This window comes from Columba livia, chromosome 10 (genome assembly GCF_036013475.1).
Source record: "Columba livia isolate bColLiv1 breed racing homer chromosome 10, bColLiv1.pat.W.v2, whole genome shotgun sequence".
Taxonomy (NCBI): Eukaryota; Metazoa; Chordata; class Aves; order Columbiformes; family Columbidae; genus Columba; species Columba livia.
The window spans coordinates 2591610-2609022 of record NC_088611.1 but is presented as its reverse complement, the minus strand read 5'-3'; the positions used below and the strand labels follow the sequence as shown (position 1 = coordinate 2609022).

Here is a 17413-nt window from a genome sequence, read left to right as displayed (position 1 = left end):
TGGAGAAGTAAAAGAGGGAGTAAGTTCTTCATTAACGTTTACAAATATCTAAAGGGGGAGTGTCAGGAGGATGGAGCCAGGCTCTTCTGGTGACAACCAGTGATAGGACAAGGGGCAATGGCTGCAAACTGGAACACAGGAGGTTCCACTGAAAGATGAGAAGAAACTTGTTCCTGGTGAGGGTGGCAGAGCCTGGCCCAGGCTGCCCAGGGGGGTTGTGGAGTCTCCTTCTGTGCAGACATTCCAACCCGCCTGGACACCTTCCTGTGTAACCTCATCTGGGTGTTCCTGCTCCATGGGGGATTGCACTGCATGAGCTTTCCAGGTCCCTTCCCACCCCTGACATCCTGGGATTCTGTGATCCAAGAATTTTTCAAGGGCTGTCTGACACACACGGGCAACCTCTTTAAAGCGCTTTAGGCTCTGGAGATGCAGAACTGGTTCCAAAAGTCTCACGGATCCCATAGGAAGCACACATGGCAAATCCACACACCAGAACGCAAGCAAGCTTCAAGGAAAATGAAATCACAGATTTAAGGCGAGCCCCACCCCAAACAGACAGAAGCCCATCATTAGAGCCCTATGGCACAAAGTAATATTGGCGTAAGCTGTTCCTCGCAGCCCTCTGGTGAGGCTGTTATTTCACTTTGCTTTTGTCATGGTACCTACAGCAGGTCAGGATATTTTTTTTCCCATCCCACGAGGAATGTTGAAATTAAACCAAAACTCATTTCATCAAGTCTGAACAAATGTCAGTGCTGAAAACTTTGTGACACCTACAATGTGAAAAAAATGTTCTGATTCAGGTAAAATAGTCTCAGAACAAGTTTTATAAGAGAGGTTGTTTTCCTGTAAAAATACACTTTAGTGAAGAATTACATTTCTAAATAAAATCCCATTTCTCAGCTGACTTTTTAAGAAGTTGAACATGGTTGTTTTAGCAGCTTCACCTTCAATTGCACCCCTTATTCTTTCTCTTTGAGCTAGGGCATTTCCCACCCTACCCTTTTGCTATAAAGAGTTTAGCCTGACTGCATTCAATACCATCTGAAAACATGTATATGAAGTTGCCTAAATAACACTTTATCTCCTACTCCTTCATGGAAAGCTATCATTTTAGAGAGCCAACATCCACAAAAATCAATAATTAGAAGAGCAGAGACCCGCTTATGCCTGCAGATTTACAGCGCCTCTAATAATAGCCTCGATGTTTGCGCTGCAGGAACTTGCCTGTCTTTTCCTAACTAATGCCATCGTATCGCATCACGTATTTACGGCCGCGTTTGAATTGCAGGTAGCCGGGAAGCGGCGTTCACGTACGCCATCATCGCGGCTGGCGTGGCACATGCGATCACGGCCGCCTGCACGCAGGGCAACCTGAGCGACTGCGGCTGCGACAAAGAGAAGCAGGGACAGTACCACAAAGAGGAAGGCTGGAAATGGGGAGGCTGCTCTGCCGACATCCGATACGGGATTGGCTTCGCCAAAGTCTTTGTGGATGCCCGGGAGATCAAGCAAAACGCACGGACACTCATGAACCTGCACAACAACGAGGCCGGGCGGAAGGTAAGGACCGCGGCTCCCGCGCCAGGGGTTCCATCGCGCGCCGCGCGGGAGAGACACAGCCAGATTTAACGTAACCGCCTTTACAGGAGACAAGCAGGCACCTTTGCAAATTATACAAGCTTGTTGGGCCATCTGTCTGTCAAATATTTGTCTAAAAGTTACTCTTTACAGCTGTAAAAAGAAAAAAGCAAACATTTTGTCTGGAGAGTCAAATGGTACTTACGATAAAGAGCTTGCCTGCTACTGTGTGGGTGAATGGGATTCGCGTCAGGTTCAGACATGAACTTCTCACTCATTTGAAAAGGGATCACTTTCACCCGACTGTTTAAACCTTGCTCTTTGTGTGAGAACTACCTCTATGAGAAAAATACTTCAGCAAAAAGGCCACGGACTGACTCACTGTCACACCATGATGGGGCTTTGGTTCATCATTTTGCACAGCAGGACTGCGCAGCCTTGGGAGCCGAGAGCTGGGGAGGCTGGGGATTCAGCCGCTTCCAGCACACGCATCCTGGGGATCCCGGGCACCGGCCCCGGGTTTGCTGCCGTTTGCTGCGCTTGGGCAGCTTTCTGGTTGCCTGTGACCTGCCCCGTGCTCCTCCGCGCCCTGCGGAGCAGGCTGGGTGCTGCAGGGCTCTGGTTTACACCGGGTGGGATGTGTGGTGCTCCCCGCAGAGCCGCACACGGGTACAGCCCAGCTCTGCTCTCCACCCGGGGTGACCGTTCTGCTCACCGCATCTGACACAATTCACGTAAATCCTCTTGCTTTCTTAGCCCTCTGTTTTACCTTCTCCACTGTTTATGCATTAGTACTGATTTTAGCGTGATGTTAGTGTGACTGAGAAGCAAATGGAAGAAGGAAGTTAGGAACAGCAGTTAATTTGTGGATACTATTTTTGTTGTGGTAATTACCTGTAGGCTCTGAGACATCTCCACTTATGCTGGAGCCAAGCAGATGGCATTGGAGAAAAGCCATTTCCACTCCAAACTAAAGCCTAACTTTTATTTAATTCTACTGTAGCAGTTTTATAGGTCAGATTATTGTTTTTCCTCTGCCTAGTATCCCCAGCGCCCATGTCTGGCTCTCTGGTGCAAACACGGTACTTCAAAACACTAGCAAAATTAACAATGAATTCTGAGAATAACTCAAGGACTAACCATTAATATTTGCTAATCAAATGATCTGAGGTTCAGTATCTTTATTACTTGGCTTCTGCTGGCATGCAAGCGCATACTGAAAAGCCTGGTAAAACACCAAGGCAAGTCTGCTCTGCTACACAAACACAGATCCACTGCAATGAAAAATAGCAGAGGAGCTTCACCTTTGTGGGAAAGCTCCTTTTATTTGATAGGTGCTGGCAGTAGAAGTTTCCCAAGAAAGGATACACCAGCCCATCGAGGACTGCAAACAGAGATGGAACTGTCTTAGAAAGTTGTTTCACTTACAAAGGTTAAAGATATAGACAAAAAGAAAAAAGAAGTTGCGTTTCTTGGATCTGTTCTCACCCAGGTATGGGCCTTGGGTAGAGGAGGAGGATCGAGTCCTGGTGCGGGCTGGGAAGGCAGAGCGCTCAGCAGCCGCCCCTCGAGGACACGAGCTCCTTGCGCTTCTCACCTCCGCGGGCACAGTTTGCTGTCCTAAGAGACGATGCCTGGAAGATCCAGCTCTGCGCATTGTTCTCTGGGAGAGCAGCGGTGCGGCCTATCTCTGGCAATCTGCCATTTCTCCAGCAGGCGCAGGAACTGTTCTGATCTAGAGATATTTCTACGCTTCTTCCTGCATCCCTTACAGAGCAAAATTACCGATCTTTGTTCGAACAAATCTCTGTTTGAAATCTTCAGGGGAAAGAGTAACATGGCTGAGAAGAGGCATGTTTCTCCACCATCCTGTAGAGAATGAATAAATGATGTTTTTGCTAGAGAGATTCCTTTCAGGCTTTGCTCTTATGTGGAAGATCACAGTATTTAAAGACAATTGGCAGGGGGAGGCCATTACGGGTATTTGGCAAGCTAGGTCTCTCACAACCTAACCATTTCACAACAAAGACCGTCTTGTTTTGAGGTGGTACTCTGCCTTTTGGAGCAATATGGATCTTATCAGCCTCCACACATCTATTCTTGGTGGCTTCCCTCTGGGCTACGAATTCTTGTCTAGTTTTACTTGCCCATGGCTAGGTTTTTGATGGTATTTATGCACCTAGGAGACAGACTGGCACCTACTGGGCTTCCAAAAATAAACTAGATGTTCAATTCTTATTGATTTGTTGTCTTCACCTGTAGGGACTGCTCCGCTGGTCAAAAGCCAGTCCTCTCTACTTCTCTGCTCTTGCCATGTGAAACTGCACCATGTGCTGTGCTCACTCCGTGAAAAGGTCCTTCTTTGGGATGACACCAGCTGCAGCTCCAGTAAATCACACATATATTATTACCTAGTTGTCTTCTTAAGAATCACTAGTAAATTAATCTGTTCCATCTTGGCAAGGAATGGCAGACTTTGCACTGCAGCACGCAGGCCTGCTCGGCTTACTGGGGAAACTGGGCCTAAGTAGCGCTGCATGGTATAAACCATCAAACAACCACCAGGAAAAGCCTGATTGACTTTTGGAGATCTCATTTCATAGAACCATAGAATCACAGAATCATTTTGGTTGGAAGAGACCATTGAGCCCAAATACAACCCACCCCTGGCACTGCCCCATGTCCCTGAGAACCTCATCTCAGGTCTGTCCAGCCCTCCAGGGATGGTGACTCCACCACTGCCCTGGGCAGCCTGTTCCAGTGCTTCCCAACCTTTTCTGTGAAGACTTAAAGACTTTCTACCTTCTCATAGCCTTGTTTTACCTAGGCAGGTGTCTCTCTGCTTTCTGCGGTGCCAACAACAGCCTCTCTGAACCTACTGAATACATGACTCTGGCAGAGCAACAGTACAACCATCTGTCAGCTCTTTCTAGAAGCAAATTAAAACTGACTGTGTCAGACGTGGAGGATTTTAGAGGTCACCGGCGGAGAACATCCATGCTGCTATTCCCTTTCCTGAACAGCCTGGCTAGGACAATGCTTGACAAATACTGGTGTGCACACCCCAGGTGCAGCGAGAAGCGCTCCCACCTGAGATCGGTGAGTGCAAAACATCTCCATTTCCAGCTGCTCCCACATGGTGAACAATCACCAGCAACGCCAGTGGCTCCTGAGGAATAAGCTGAGCACCCACTGTGTTTCTGCTGCTTGCATGGAGCAAGTAACACTTTTCACACAATCACAGAATCCCAGGCTGGCTGGGTTGCAGGAGCTCTGTAGATCGCCAGCCCAACCCCTGCTCACGCAGGGTCACCGAGCAGATCACACAGGTGGGTCCAGGGGGTTTGAATGTCTCAGAGCAGGAGACTCCACACCCGCTCTGGGCAGCCTGGGCCAGGCTCTGGCACCTCCCAGCAAACAAGTTTCTCCTCATGTTCAGATGGAGCCTCCTGTGTTTCAGTCTGTGCCCGTTGCCCCTCACCCTGGCGTTGGGCACCACTGAACAGAGTCTGGTCCATCCTCTGACACCCACCCTGAGATATTGATCCATTGATCAGATCCCTCTCAGCTTCTCTTCTCCAGCTCAACAGCCCCAGCTCTCTCAGTGTCTCCTCGTCACAAAGATGCTCCAGACCCCTCAGCATCACTTTCTCCACTGCTGAAGGGCAGGGCTCTCTCTGACTCTGTTTCTCTCTCTCACTTGGGCCGAAGCACCAGGACTCGGCTCTGCAGCTCACGGGCACAGCCTCAAAGCTCCCAGGCTACTTGGAGGGGAAGGGGCAGAGTTCAGAACAGGGGTCACGTACACCCCACAAAACTGGCCCCAAGCAGCCCCAGGAGCCTCACACCATTTGTCAAACGCACTGGAGAGCAGCTATTTCTGACCTCCAGAATCAGAGTTTAGGGTGTCTTTCCTCTTTGAATTAGTATTTCCTGAAATGCTGATTCACTGCAGGAAGAAGCAAACAGGACAGGGAGAACAGGAGCAGAATTCATAACAGCTGGGTCAGAAAAGAGAGATAAAGCTTGAATTAATTTAAAGGCATAATCCTGATTTGCCCTGCAAACTTCTATGTGAGGGGTTATAATTGCAAGTCTGAATTGTCTGTTAGCAAATTTGTCTTCTCAAGTGCAAAGTTAATTAAATTACTGTAAGTAACAATAACATATGTCTGAGAGATATTTATGCTCCAGGAAATAGAAATGTTATTCTCCAAGGTATGCTGCTAAAAAAAAATACTGAAGTAGGTACTGAAAGGTTCTACATATTTTGGCTGTAAACTTCTAATTTTGACAGCATGGCAAGGTACATGACCAGCTTGCTCTCTCCTCTCTTTATCTCCATGACATTGAAATTCCACGGATGGCATCTTGCATCAGCGTTACATCATATTAAGTATAATGCAATATTATGAGTCATTGTTATAAATCATGGGCACTGGCTGCATTAGAAGGCTTTTGCAATTCAAGAGCACATCAAGGTGGATTTTTATTCAGGGCTTCTCTTTGGAGGCATACCTAGGCGTACTAACTTTGCAATGTATCTTCATCCTCGCAATGAGCAGCATTTCAGGTTTCCCTGGCAGCCCTAAGGCTCACAGAAGCGCAGCACGTGCCTAGCAGAGCTGCTATGAGAAATCAGAGGGTGTTTCTGAAGTGGATCATGCAATGATCACAAAAGACTGAAGTGTTTAGTATTTTACCCTTTAGGGAAGACTGTAATAATGTTGGAGTGAAACACCAGCATTTGGAAAGCAATGAGTTCAGGAGTTTTCCTAAGCTATTCCGTGTATTCCCTACACTTCTGACACTCAGCCCTTCACTTGCTGGCATCTCTGACCTCCAAAGGAGATTGCTGCCATAAAACTTTCCTGAACTTCTTCCAGTTCTTGCAGAGCCTGCAGTACCACTGCAGGAATTTAACTGTCCTCCAGAGAAGACAGCTATTTCTGCTTCATTCAGGATACCTTTTACTTTAAATAGCCTATTAGCCTGACTACAAGAAGCAGCGCAGAACACAAGCTCTCACAGATGAATCACTTGAAAGGTCGCAAGCATCTAGTGCATTGTTAGAAAAGAGACAAGACTAATCAAAGAGGCTGCCGAACAATTTAACATTTATAATTTTTCTGAATATAGGCATAATACATTCGCATCAGGAATATTGTGTCCAGTTGTGGCCCCTCAGTTCCAGCAGGACAGGGAACTGCTGGAGAGAGTCCAGCGCAGCCACCAAGATGCTGAAGGGAGTGGAGCATCTCCCGTGTGAGGAAAGGCTGAGGGAGCTGGGGCTCTGGAGCTGGACAAGAGGAGACTGAGGGGGGACTCATTCCTGGGGATCAATATGGAAAGGGGGAGTGTCAGGAGGATGGAGCCAGGCTCTTCTGGGTGACAACCAGTGACAGGACAAGGGGCAATGGGTGCAAACTGGAACACAGGAGGTTCCACTGGTGAGGGTGGCAGAGCCTGGCCCAGGCTGCCCAGGGAGGTTGTGGAGTCTCCTTCTGTGCAGACATTCCAACCCGCCTGGACACCTTCCTGTGTAACCTCATCTGGGTGTTCCTGCTCCATGGGGGGATTGCACTGGATGAGCTTTCCAGGTCCCTTCCAACCCCTGACATTCTGGGATTCTATGATAAAACACTGGAGATTTAACAGTTCTGCCAGAATAAGCCTGGAAGCACATGGGAACACTGTGCTATCCCTGTGTGCCCCATGGCTTGGTTCAGTGGCCGTGGGGAGGAGGCAGTTCATGGGGGGAGATCCCAGGGACCCCAACAGATCCTGGTAGGAGCTCTGTTTCCTGATGACTGGGGACACATACTGCTTTCAAGCCCACGCTCGCAGGGGACAGCCGGTGTGCCAGCGGGACACGGGGCCCATGGCGGAGCAGATTCCTCCCACACACACCAGCTGTAACCTGTCCCTGAGCCAGCTCTGCCACAGCACAACTGCCCAACAGCAACCAAAACCATGGACCTACGTTCAGCTGCCTCTCAGCTCCATCAGAAAGAATGCTCCTAATGGCACACGCACACCAGAATAAAGCTCGCCTGTGTCTGGAGCTGCTGAAAATTACCATAGACTCCAGAGAGTCTGGGAGCCCAGCTCCGAGCAGAACGGGCTGGGTGAGCCTGCCCTGACGCTCCTGGCACCAGCAAGGCAGCGATATTAGAGTATCAGCAGCACGACATGTTTCTTGGAGTTCAGAACTTAACAGTGCCCTTGCAATCGCACTTAACATTTTCCAGTGGTTTTAAACAGAAATACTGCTGATTTTTTATTCAGAAACTTTTGTTTCTTAATGTTAGGGATGCTCCTAAAGACAAAGCTGATGAATGATTACGCTCTTTACTGGCAGATATAACTACTAGTGAAACAACCACAGCTGTGGTACATTCCTCATTTAGAGCAGCCTGAAGCTGGAAAGCATTTTTTCAGGAATAACTTTGCACTTCTAGTTACAAGTTCCTGTGAGGGACTCTGAAAAGCACACCCAGGAGTAGTTGTAATGCCTACTCGCTCAAGAGCTTGTTTGTTGACATCCAGTTCCTCTTAACACTCCGTCACTTGGATCTTCATCATCAACAGATGTGTTGCATGCATAAGTGCAACAAGGACAGTGCTCAGCCCAGTGCTGCCCCTGGCACACACAAGGGACTGAGCCCTTTCCAGGTGTCTGGTCTGGCTGATAAGAGACCAAGAAAAAGGCCTCCTGTGTGACCATGTGTTCAGTTTTGGGCCCCTCACACCAAGAAATGCCTTGAGGTGCTGGAGCGAGTGGAGAGAAGGGAACGGAGCTGGTGAGGGGCTGGAGCACAAGTGTGATGGAGCGGCTGAGGGACCTGGGGGGTTCAGCTGGAGAACAGGAGCTGAGGGGAGACCTTCTGATCTCTGAACTGCCTGAAAGGAGCTTGGAGCCAGGGGGGTCGGGCTCTGCTCCCCAGGAACAAGCGCCAGGAGCAGAGGAAACGGCCTCAAGTTGCGCTGGGGAGGTTGAATGTGGGGAACAATTTCTTCCCCAAAGGGCTGTGGGGCATTGGAACAGGCTGCCCAGGGCAGTGCTGGAGTCACCAGCCCTGGAGGGTTGGACAGACATGGAGATGAGGTTCTCAGGGACATGTTGGGTTAATGATTGAACTCCGTGATCTTTTCCAACTCCATGCGCTTTTCCAACCCAAACGATTCTGTGGTTGTAAGATGGGGAGCTCAGTCTGTGGGCAGGTAGGTGCCCCTTGTTGATAGTGGCAGTGGCAATTCTGACAGGCTTCACCCGCAGCGGTTTAGACCCCTGGCAGATGAGGTTGCAGACATGTGAATGTGGAGCCTGGCGGTGGAGAACGGGGCAGAGCACTGGCACAACTGCCATGGAGAGAACCATCCCCAAAACACCGCACAGCCACCTCCAGCCAAAGCCACACACAGCACTGCCACTTGCAAAGCAACAGTAGTCTTAACAAATCAAAAGTGTGGCTCCACTGCTAAAATGCTAAGTAATGTCCACAAAATCCGGTGTTAGGTGTACCAAATATGCCTGTGTAGAATGTCCTGGTAGCTGGCTTGCTTAATTAAGCTGTACAATATTTTGCTTAGATGAAACTGAGCAGATGGAGAAGGTTTAGAAGATTTATACATGTGGCTTGTGCCTCACTGCGACCAGATGGAACATGTAAAAAACACTCCTGACACATCTCGCTGACATGGCTGTGAGACACAGGCACAGAGGAGTGTCCACGCAGGGACCTGGGTCCAGTTATCGCCCATTCCGCGAGGTAAACCCCGTCCTGTCCACCCCGCAGCTGCTGGGCTGCGGAGCCTCCTCGTCCCTGAGCGCTCCAGCCCAGGGCTGGCACCACAGCTCCGGTTCCATGCAATTGAAAAAGGAGCCTTAGATGCAACAAAGTCTCTCCCGGCAACTTCACCATCACACATCTACTGGGGGCAGCAGGGTTGCCAGAAAGGCCGAGCACTGGATTTGGAGGAAGTCCAGTTTGCTCAATGGGCAAACTCCATTGAGGCTGGTAGGACCGCAGGACGCAGCTGAGCCCTCCCCAAAATCCCAGCCCTGCTGAGTGTTTGCAGTGCACAACAAGGCTTCACCGGGCAATTTTCTAGGTGTGAAAAAAAATATACGTCCTGTGCACTCTTACAGTATTTTGTTTGTGTTTGAAAGGATCAAAGTTCTACTTTATGGCTTTCTTACTTTTTTTTTAGATAATAGTCTTAAAACAAGACCAAACTTGACAGACAAGCTCTGCATCTTCTCAACAGCCCAGAGGAAAGATAACGCAAACATTAATGTTAGTCTAAATTATGAGAGGGAATTGGACTGCACAAGAACTGTAATCCGCAAGAATGAATTTTCATTCCACTTGTCCTCCACTTCCAGCTAATCAGAAATTGTGATACATGGTCCTACTTGTAGTTTGGCTTTCAACTCCCTCCTATATCTTCTGTGGTTGAAAACTGAATTCCTGATTTACGCTGAAGATTAAGGAATGATAAATGCCATCACTTACCTGCAGTCGCAATTTTAGAGGATTCTGGCATGACGAGCAAAACATGCATTTCATGTGTATGATTACTAGAGCTGACAGCGTGTCATGCTGCTGACAAAGAGAGCTGAGACTGACGGCCAGGGCCTGTTAATAAATAACAAAGATCTCAAATTCCAAATTTAATATCATGCACCTTTTGCAACCGAAATAATCACGTTTGCTACAGTGATGAACTTGCTCAGCAAAGCCACTGGCTGGGTCCCACAGTTTTGGACATTTTCTAATTTAATTCAATTTTTCTCTTTGGACAGTTAGCAACAAGGGCACACACTTGTCATTCCGTGCTCGGAGGGGAACGTCACCTAGCCAAAAATAGCTGGTGTACCGATTGTTAGGTTCTCCCAGTTGACAGGACCCTTGGTAGAGGCTTCAGCATCTCTGCTGTTGCAGAATGAAACCCCTCATTTCTGAAAAACATTACTGATTTGAAACAAATGCAGCTATCGCAAAGCTTAATCACTCCAAAGCAAATACGTGCTATGTTTGGGCACTGTAAAGCTTATACTGATCATGTAATAAATATTGCAAGAAAGAGAACACAGCCCTATTAGCATTAATTCTAACCCATGAGCATGGCTGCTTCCTTGTGGTATTTCTATTAACCCATGCTTTTTGATGTTTTACTGAGAAGTTAAATCAGAATCCAAAATTTTTAATTTTCGTACCTAAATGTAGGCTTAAGTTGTTGCAAAATGTTCAGAAATAGCTGATGAGCACAGTTCAGCTTCTCCTGTATTCCTCAGAGGACACTGGTCACACTTCAAATTTAGGTTTCCAAACCTAAGACTGATTTCCATGCGCAGAACCAGACCCTTTCATCTCTGTGTTTTAGCAATTTTAGCAAACCCCAAGAGAAGACGGGTATTGGCCAAGTTAGCAGGAAACTAATGAGTAGGTCAGGCTGTTCACTGGGAACATTTTTAATACACACACAGGCAGTGCTTCTACTACACATGCAGTTTACACTGAATTACGCTGGAGATCTTGCACTGTGCAGTCTCGTTCATTACACCTCTGACGAGGTGCACCCGTTCCGTACGGAAATCTAGGGTTGTGCGGTTGAATCTCTGCTACCATGTGTGTCAACGGGGACAGAGAAAGTGGGACCTTCTAGAGTCTGGGCTGAAAGTATCTCCCGGAACATTCCCAAGAGCCTTGCGATGATGAGTCAGTAACATGAGCTCAGTTACCTGGGCTAAGCAGAGACATTTGGAACAATGTATAACAGAGATTTTGGTAAGGACATAGGTTAAAGCAAGGTTTGGTTCAAATACTTTCTCAGACACTTGGTGGCAGAAAGCTGAAGTCACGGAGCCCTGAACACCCACCAAAAGCAATAATTGCTGTACAAATGGGACGGACTTTTGCTTTAATGGAAAGAATTTCCAGGTATTTTGAAGTAAACAATTAAAAAATCGATTATATAAAGAACAACCTTTTAGTCCAAGGACACAAACAAGGCCTGTTTTGGTACTGGAAGAATGCAGAATGGATCTATTAAAGGATAAGGGTTTCAGGTAATTGCAGAGGATGCTTGGCTCTGCTTGTCCAATTAGTGCCAAAAGGCACTAGTATTAATCTGCGTTAAAACTGGTTATTGAAATGACCCTGAGCCTTCTGGTACTTAAAAATGAGCTGCACCTAATGGACTACATTTGGTCCTCTGGGACAAACAGAAGGGAAGTGGACGGGGCTCTGAGCAACCTGAGCTGCTGAAGATGTCCCTGCTCATGGCAGGGGTGGCACTGGGGGAGTTGGGAAGGTCCTTCCAACCAAAACCATTCTCTGATTCTATGATTCTACACAGAATGTAGATCAGTTCCAAGCCAACATCTATTGCTAGTGCTCTAGAATCACAGAATCATTTCAGTTGGAAGAGATCTTTAAGATCATAGAGTCCAACCACAACCTAACTCTGGCACTAAACCACGTCCTAGCAACAGGTCCTCCTGGTAGCGTCAGCTGGTGGCCGACGCGAAGGAATCCAGCCTTGCTGTGAGCATCCCAGATCCCACATTAAATGTAACACCACACAGAACTACGAGCACAACCATGTATTCTCTTACAGGGCTATTCCCATGTGAGATCTTATCTGAGTCATAACATATACTGTTATTTTTGGGTATATAAATCCCACAGTCACAAAACAACTAACTACTGAGGTGACACAATAGCATGTAAATAAAAAAGTCCAATAAGGAGTCTAGAATATGTGTCCAAAAGGCCTGGATTAGAACCTTGGCTAAAAAAGAAAGGCTCCAGGAAACATAAGCAATGAGAGAGGGGAGATGCTCTCCTGCAAGAGCACGTCTAAACGGTGACGGCCAACGCTTCGTGCACTGCCCGGGATCCAACAGCCCTCGCCTTCACACCCTCTCCTGGAGTATCTACAGATCTGTATCCTCCCTGTAGTCTTTTATGTCACAGAAGCTTCTTCAAAACATCTTACCCTTTGTCACAGTTGCTTGAAATTACTATAAAAAGGTGCAGCCATTACCAACGGGACAGCAGGAAGGCAGAAGGGAGGCAGACACCAAGTGAGCACTTAGGCTTTTTGTTCTCAGAAGTCTGCCTTAGTATAGCTGCAGCAAATGTAGGCTAAAAGGTGTAGTCGAAATCTTAAAATAGTTGCCAGAAAATTATAGATTTAAATAACTACACTAAGGAATACCTTAGCATTGAGATTTTATTGTAATTCTATTTAACACAGTTATATTTTATATAAGGTTCCCCTTAAAGAGAAATGTATAAAATTAATAGCTGGTTAATACACTAAAGGCATGCTGCAGACATGCACCTATTTGACAGGTTTATGTACTGGTGAAACTGGTGCTTAGAGGCTGTTACAGGCACCCCATGACCTTCCGAACTAAAGATCTAGAGCAACTGCTTGGCCCTTTCTTAAAAACATGGATCTTGATATCAAGAGTCATTTATACACGGCTTATAAAGAGGAACTATTACTGGTATTGTAGGATGTTGCTACTTAACTCATCTATAAGTAGTAAACAGGTAGATCTATCAACAAAAAGGAACAGCTATGTGAGCTGACCGAGGGGAATTACATGCATCAGCGTGATGCACCTTAAAGGTGAATTTCTGCCAATATGTGATGGCTCACCTGTAAGGCAAAAGCTTCAACTACTGCTTAAAACACCTGTTAGAATGAAAAGGAGAAAATCCAATAAGCCAGGTAAGCAAGAGAGAAACCCAGAGAGGTTTGCTTAGACTGCACCAGGCATTATGCACAAAATTAGTAAATTCCACTTTCTTCTGTATAGGAGGAAATTTTCATTGACAACAGGCCAGAAGATCCTTGTTAAAATTCTTGGCCTGGATACGGGCGTGCTGATCTTGGCAGCTGCTGGGCTACAGAGATAGGCTCCGCTGCTCGGATCTTATCTCTCCTAAGCTATTTGAAAACATGGAAGTGTGGATCTATTGTCCCAACTGCAACTGGAGGGGGGAAAACTCTTCTGTGTAAAACTTAATTTGACAGTCATCTCTGTGGAATAAGGATTCTCACAAGAATATTACAATTAACACCAAAATCACGTTACTTTATGCTAATGTGAATATTTTGCATTGTAAGCACAGAGCGCGTGGAAATATGATCACAAAACACAATGTGCTATTATTGTGGTCAAGTGGCTGCCTTATGATGACTAAAATGCTGATTAGCTGGAGGAGTAATGGGAAATGTCTCTTAAAATGTCAAGAATATCTATCACTTTCTTGAGCAGCTGTTGCTTGACATGTCAACGCGGGGATATCCCAGCCAGGGTACAACCACCATCCTTTCAATGGGCTGGAAGCCTCTGCCATAGGCCAGGTCCTGTTGTTTTTGCAAAATAGAATCATGGAATTGTGTTTGGCAGCAATAGTGTGACCGGAGGGAACAGCAGCGAGTCTGAGACAGCGCCGGTGCTCGTTCCTGCTGAACGGGCGATGGGGACAGGCTCTGAACAGCATGTGAGGTGTTAGCACTGAGTCTTAAAAGATGTCTGTGAATCAAATGTGAATCACAGAATCACAGAATCGACTGGGTTGGAAAAGCCCTCAGAGATCATCGAGTCCAACCCTTGGTCCAACTCCAGTCCATTGACTAGATCACGGCACTAAATGCCATGTCCAATCTCAGTTTAAAAACCTCCAGGGCTGGTGAGTCCAGCACCTCCCTGGGCAGCCATTCCAATGCCTGACCACTCTCTCTGCAAAGAATTGCTTTCTAATCTCCAGCCTCAATTTCCCCTGGCAGAGTTTAAGCCCATGCCCCCTTGTCCTATTGCTGCCTGCCTGGGAGAAGAGACCAATCCCCACCTGGCTAGAACTGCCCTTCAGGTAGTTCTAGAGAGTGCTGAGCTCACCTCTAAGCCTCCTCTTCTCCAGACTAACCAAGCCCAGCTCCCTCAGCCTCTCCCCATAGGGCTTGTAAAGACCTTGTGAAGACACCTTGTCCTTCAGAAAAGAAGGAGTTAATGAAGTTAAGCTAAGAAATATTGTGTTTTTATAAAGGCAGTACTGAAAAATTAATGTAGAAGTACTTTGGAACCACCTGAAAGTTTGGTAGAAAGGAAAAATATTCTTCGTTTAATAAAACTACTGGTCTGGAGAACTAAAATTATATAAGTTTTTCAGCATAAGAAACATGCCTTGCATAGTGTTATTTGCTGAGTACCTAAGGGTTAACTCTCATAGTTTGGTATGCAACTAAATGCACCTATTATTAACTGTGGGTGGCTATTGGTTAAAAATGTTTGGAAGCAATATGAAGTGATATTATTTTGCAACTAGTACTCCTGCCAGTACCTGGCTTTATTAGTTTAGCACAAGAGGTGTTTTCTGATAAGTTGTCTGGAACGAGCAAGTCTGTTCTTTTGGTTTCCATCACTCTTTGGAAACTTTTCTCCCGACAGCTAAAGCATTTGTCAAAATGCTCTACCTGGTTGCTCCCAGTTCTTTCCCACCCAAAGCCGGCAGCGTGTCATTCGAGTCCTTCCCCACCAGTGGGGAGAGCAACACGGAAGGTGAAGTGTAGTGGGAATGAGTCAAACCTGCCCCGTTCCCCGCTCTGTGTACATGAGCTGTGACGAGGATGAATTCCAGTCGTGTCATTTCCTGGTTTCCCTCCTTTTTTTACGTGAAGAGTGACTCAGGCTCCATGACACGGCCCAATGACATCCCTGCCTCAATAACCCCTGAGGCTTTAATTCATTCTGTTCCCAACTGAGGAGCGCAAAGAAGTTTAGATCATCTTATCTGGGAGTACTTCCAATTTATTCAGAAAGAGCAAGCTAAAGTATTAACTATAAGCACATCCTACATTTTAACGACAGCGTTGATGCACCAACATTTAGAAGCCCAGAGTACAGATGAAGATCCACTGTCCCAAAATCAGAACTAAAACCAGACACACTGGACATAGGATGCCAGAAGAATTACATTGACTTTGAAAAGGTCAAGACAGGCAGACATCACTCAGTTCAGATTTCATTGACTTCGATACTCTGATCCATACATTGACTGCAGGACCGAGCTGCTAGACCGAAGTAGGGATTAATGACAATGGCATTTTTAACAATGGACATTTGTCATTTTTTTAACACAAGGCAAAATACCTCACAGGTTTTAGAAGTATCAGTATTTTGGAGTGATTTTTAATTTGTGCCCAGAATGTAAGGAAGGTAGAGATGATTTAAGAAGAAATGTTACGTTGGTAACATGTCCAAATCCAGAAAAATTGCTGTCTCATTTTCTTTGTACATTGTCTTGGTGTCAGTGAACACCACATTGCTTCTTCACTTTCAAAACTCCTTCATCATCATCTTTTATTCACTCCTGGCATGAACATGCCATCCAGTATCTTTTTGGAGAGGAAGATACGTACGGTAGAAAACTTAGGTCATGATAGGAAGGTGAACTAGATAACATAACCAACAACTCTGTAATTCTGTAACACCATTCCCCTTTCCAGCCTATTTCAGCTTCATTGTGCAAAGTGCCCAGGTAGGCCAGACAACAAGACTATTTATTCAGTATATCACAAGCTAAAATCCATCATATCCACAGTGTCAGTTCTGCTTGGACAGCAGCAAATAACGACCCTAGATAAATTTTCCCTTAATCTCACAATCCCACTTCAGCAACAGGCTGGGAAATCACACTTTCACTTAAACAAATACAGAGTACAAAATAACATGTTGATGTCTTTAAGACAATTCAGCTATATTCCAACAATAGAAGGTGAAAGCACATTAAGAGAAACCATTTTTTATGTGAACTATTTTTTCCAAGTTCCTTTTTCTGACTGATCTTTAAACTTCCTACATGATGACACTTACTTGGCGCTGTGTTGATCCAGTCTAATCTAGGTGATAACGGGTCTCCCAAGAGTTATTTTTTAAAAACAAGTAGTTTATCAAACACACGGACAGTTATGTTTTCAAATTATTTTGATTTTTTTCTGTTAAAATATCTGCCTGGCTTTTAAACAGAAAAATCCACAAAACCAAAAGGCAAGTCAGACCAGTGTTGGGGACAGATGTGCCAAAGAGCCACCACAGCAGGACCCCCCCAGTGAACGGTCACCTACGGAGCTTTTGTCATGAGAACTCGGCAAAGAGAAAGTCCCAGCCCAGACAGGAGGAACATGGTCCTTGCAGACCATTTACTGACACAAAATGTACCTGAGCATGAGTTTGGCAATTCACAGTTGAGAACAACTTTGTAACAGGAATTTCTGCCAACAGGAAGGAGGGTGAGTCAGACGGGTTTGTATTTGATATTGCACAGAAAACTTTGCCACCACCACGTCCCTTTGGAGTATGTGAAACTCAACCTGAAGCTCACGGTTCCAGCTCGTGAATTAATGGTTTCGATTTCCATTCTGATGACCAGAGAGGGAGAGATGAGGGTGCAGGTACTTTCCCTCTGGGGGAAACAGGAATGTGTTCACGAGAGACGTAAGAAGGCGAGGAATCCCGCAGACTGTTATCAGACATGATGGGAAAGGGAGGGAGAAGAGAAGACCTGGCATGGGAGCTGCTCCGAGGACGGACGGACGCAGCCGTCTGTGTTTCTGCCTCTATCGCTCCTCTTGATCCCGCATCAGATTTCCCTGAGCTGTTAACATCAGGTGTTGCCACATCGCGCCCGCTATCTCTGCAGGCAGCATCTCGATGAAGAGAATGAAAAACGTAAGAACCTTATTTGACTTTCTCAGGCCATTATTAGATTTGCAGAGCTGTCTGAGAAAAATCCTGAGGAATGAG

The 17413-nt window shown here is 46.2% G+C and overlaps 1 protein-coding gene across 1 annotated transcript in view; it reads left to right on the top strand.

Annotated features, from left to right (window-relative positions):
• WNT7A (Wnt family member 7A) overlaps window positions 1-17413 on the top strand; it is a 41293-nt gene that overhangs the window by 11455 nt on the left and 12425 nt on the right. Inside the window, exon 3 of the mRNA XM_065074900.1 lies at window positions 1295-1566. Coding sequence (XP_064930972.1) covers window positions 1295-1566 — 272 coding nt within the window. The remainder of the gene's footprint in view (window positions 1-1294; window positions 1567-17413) is intronic.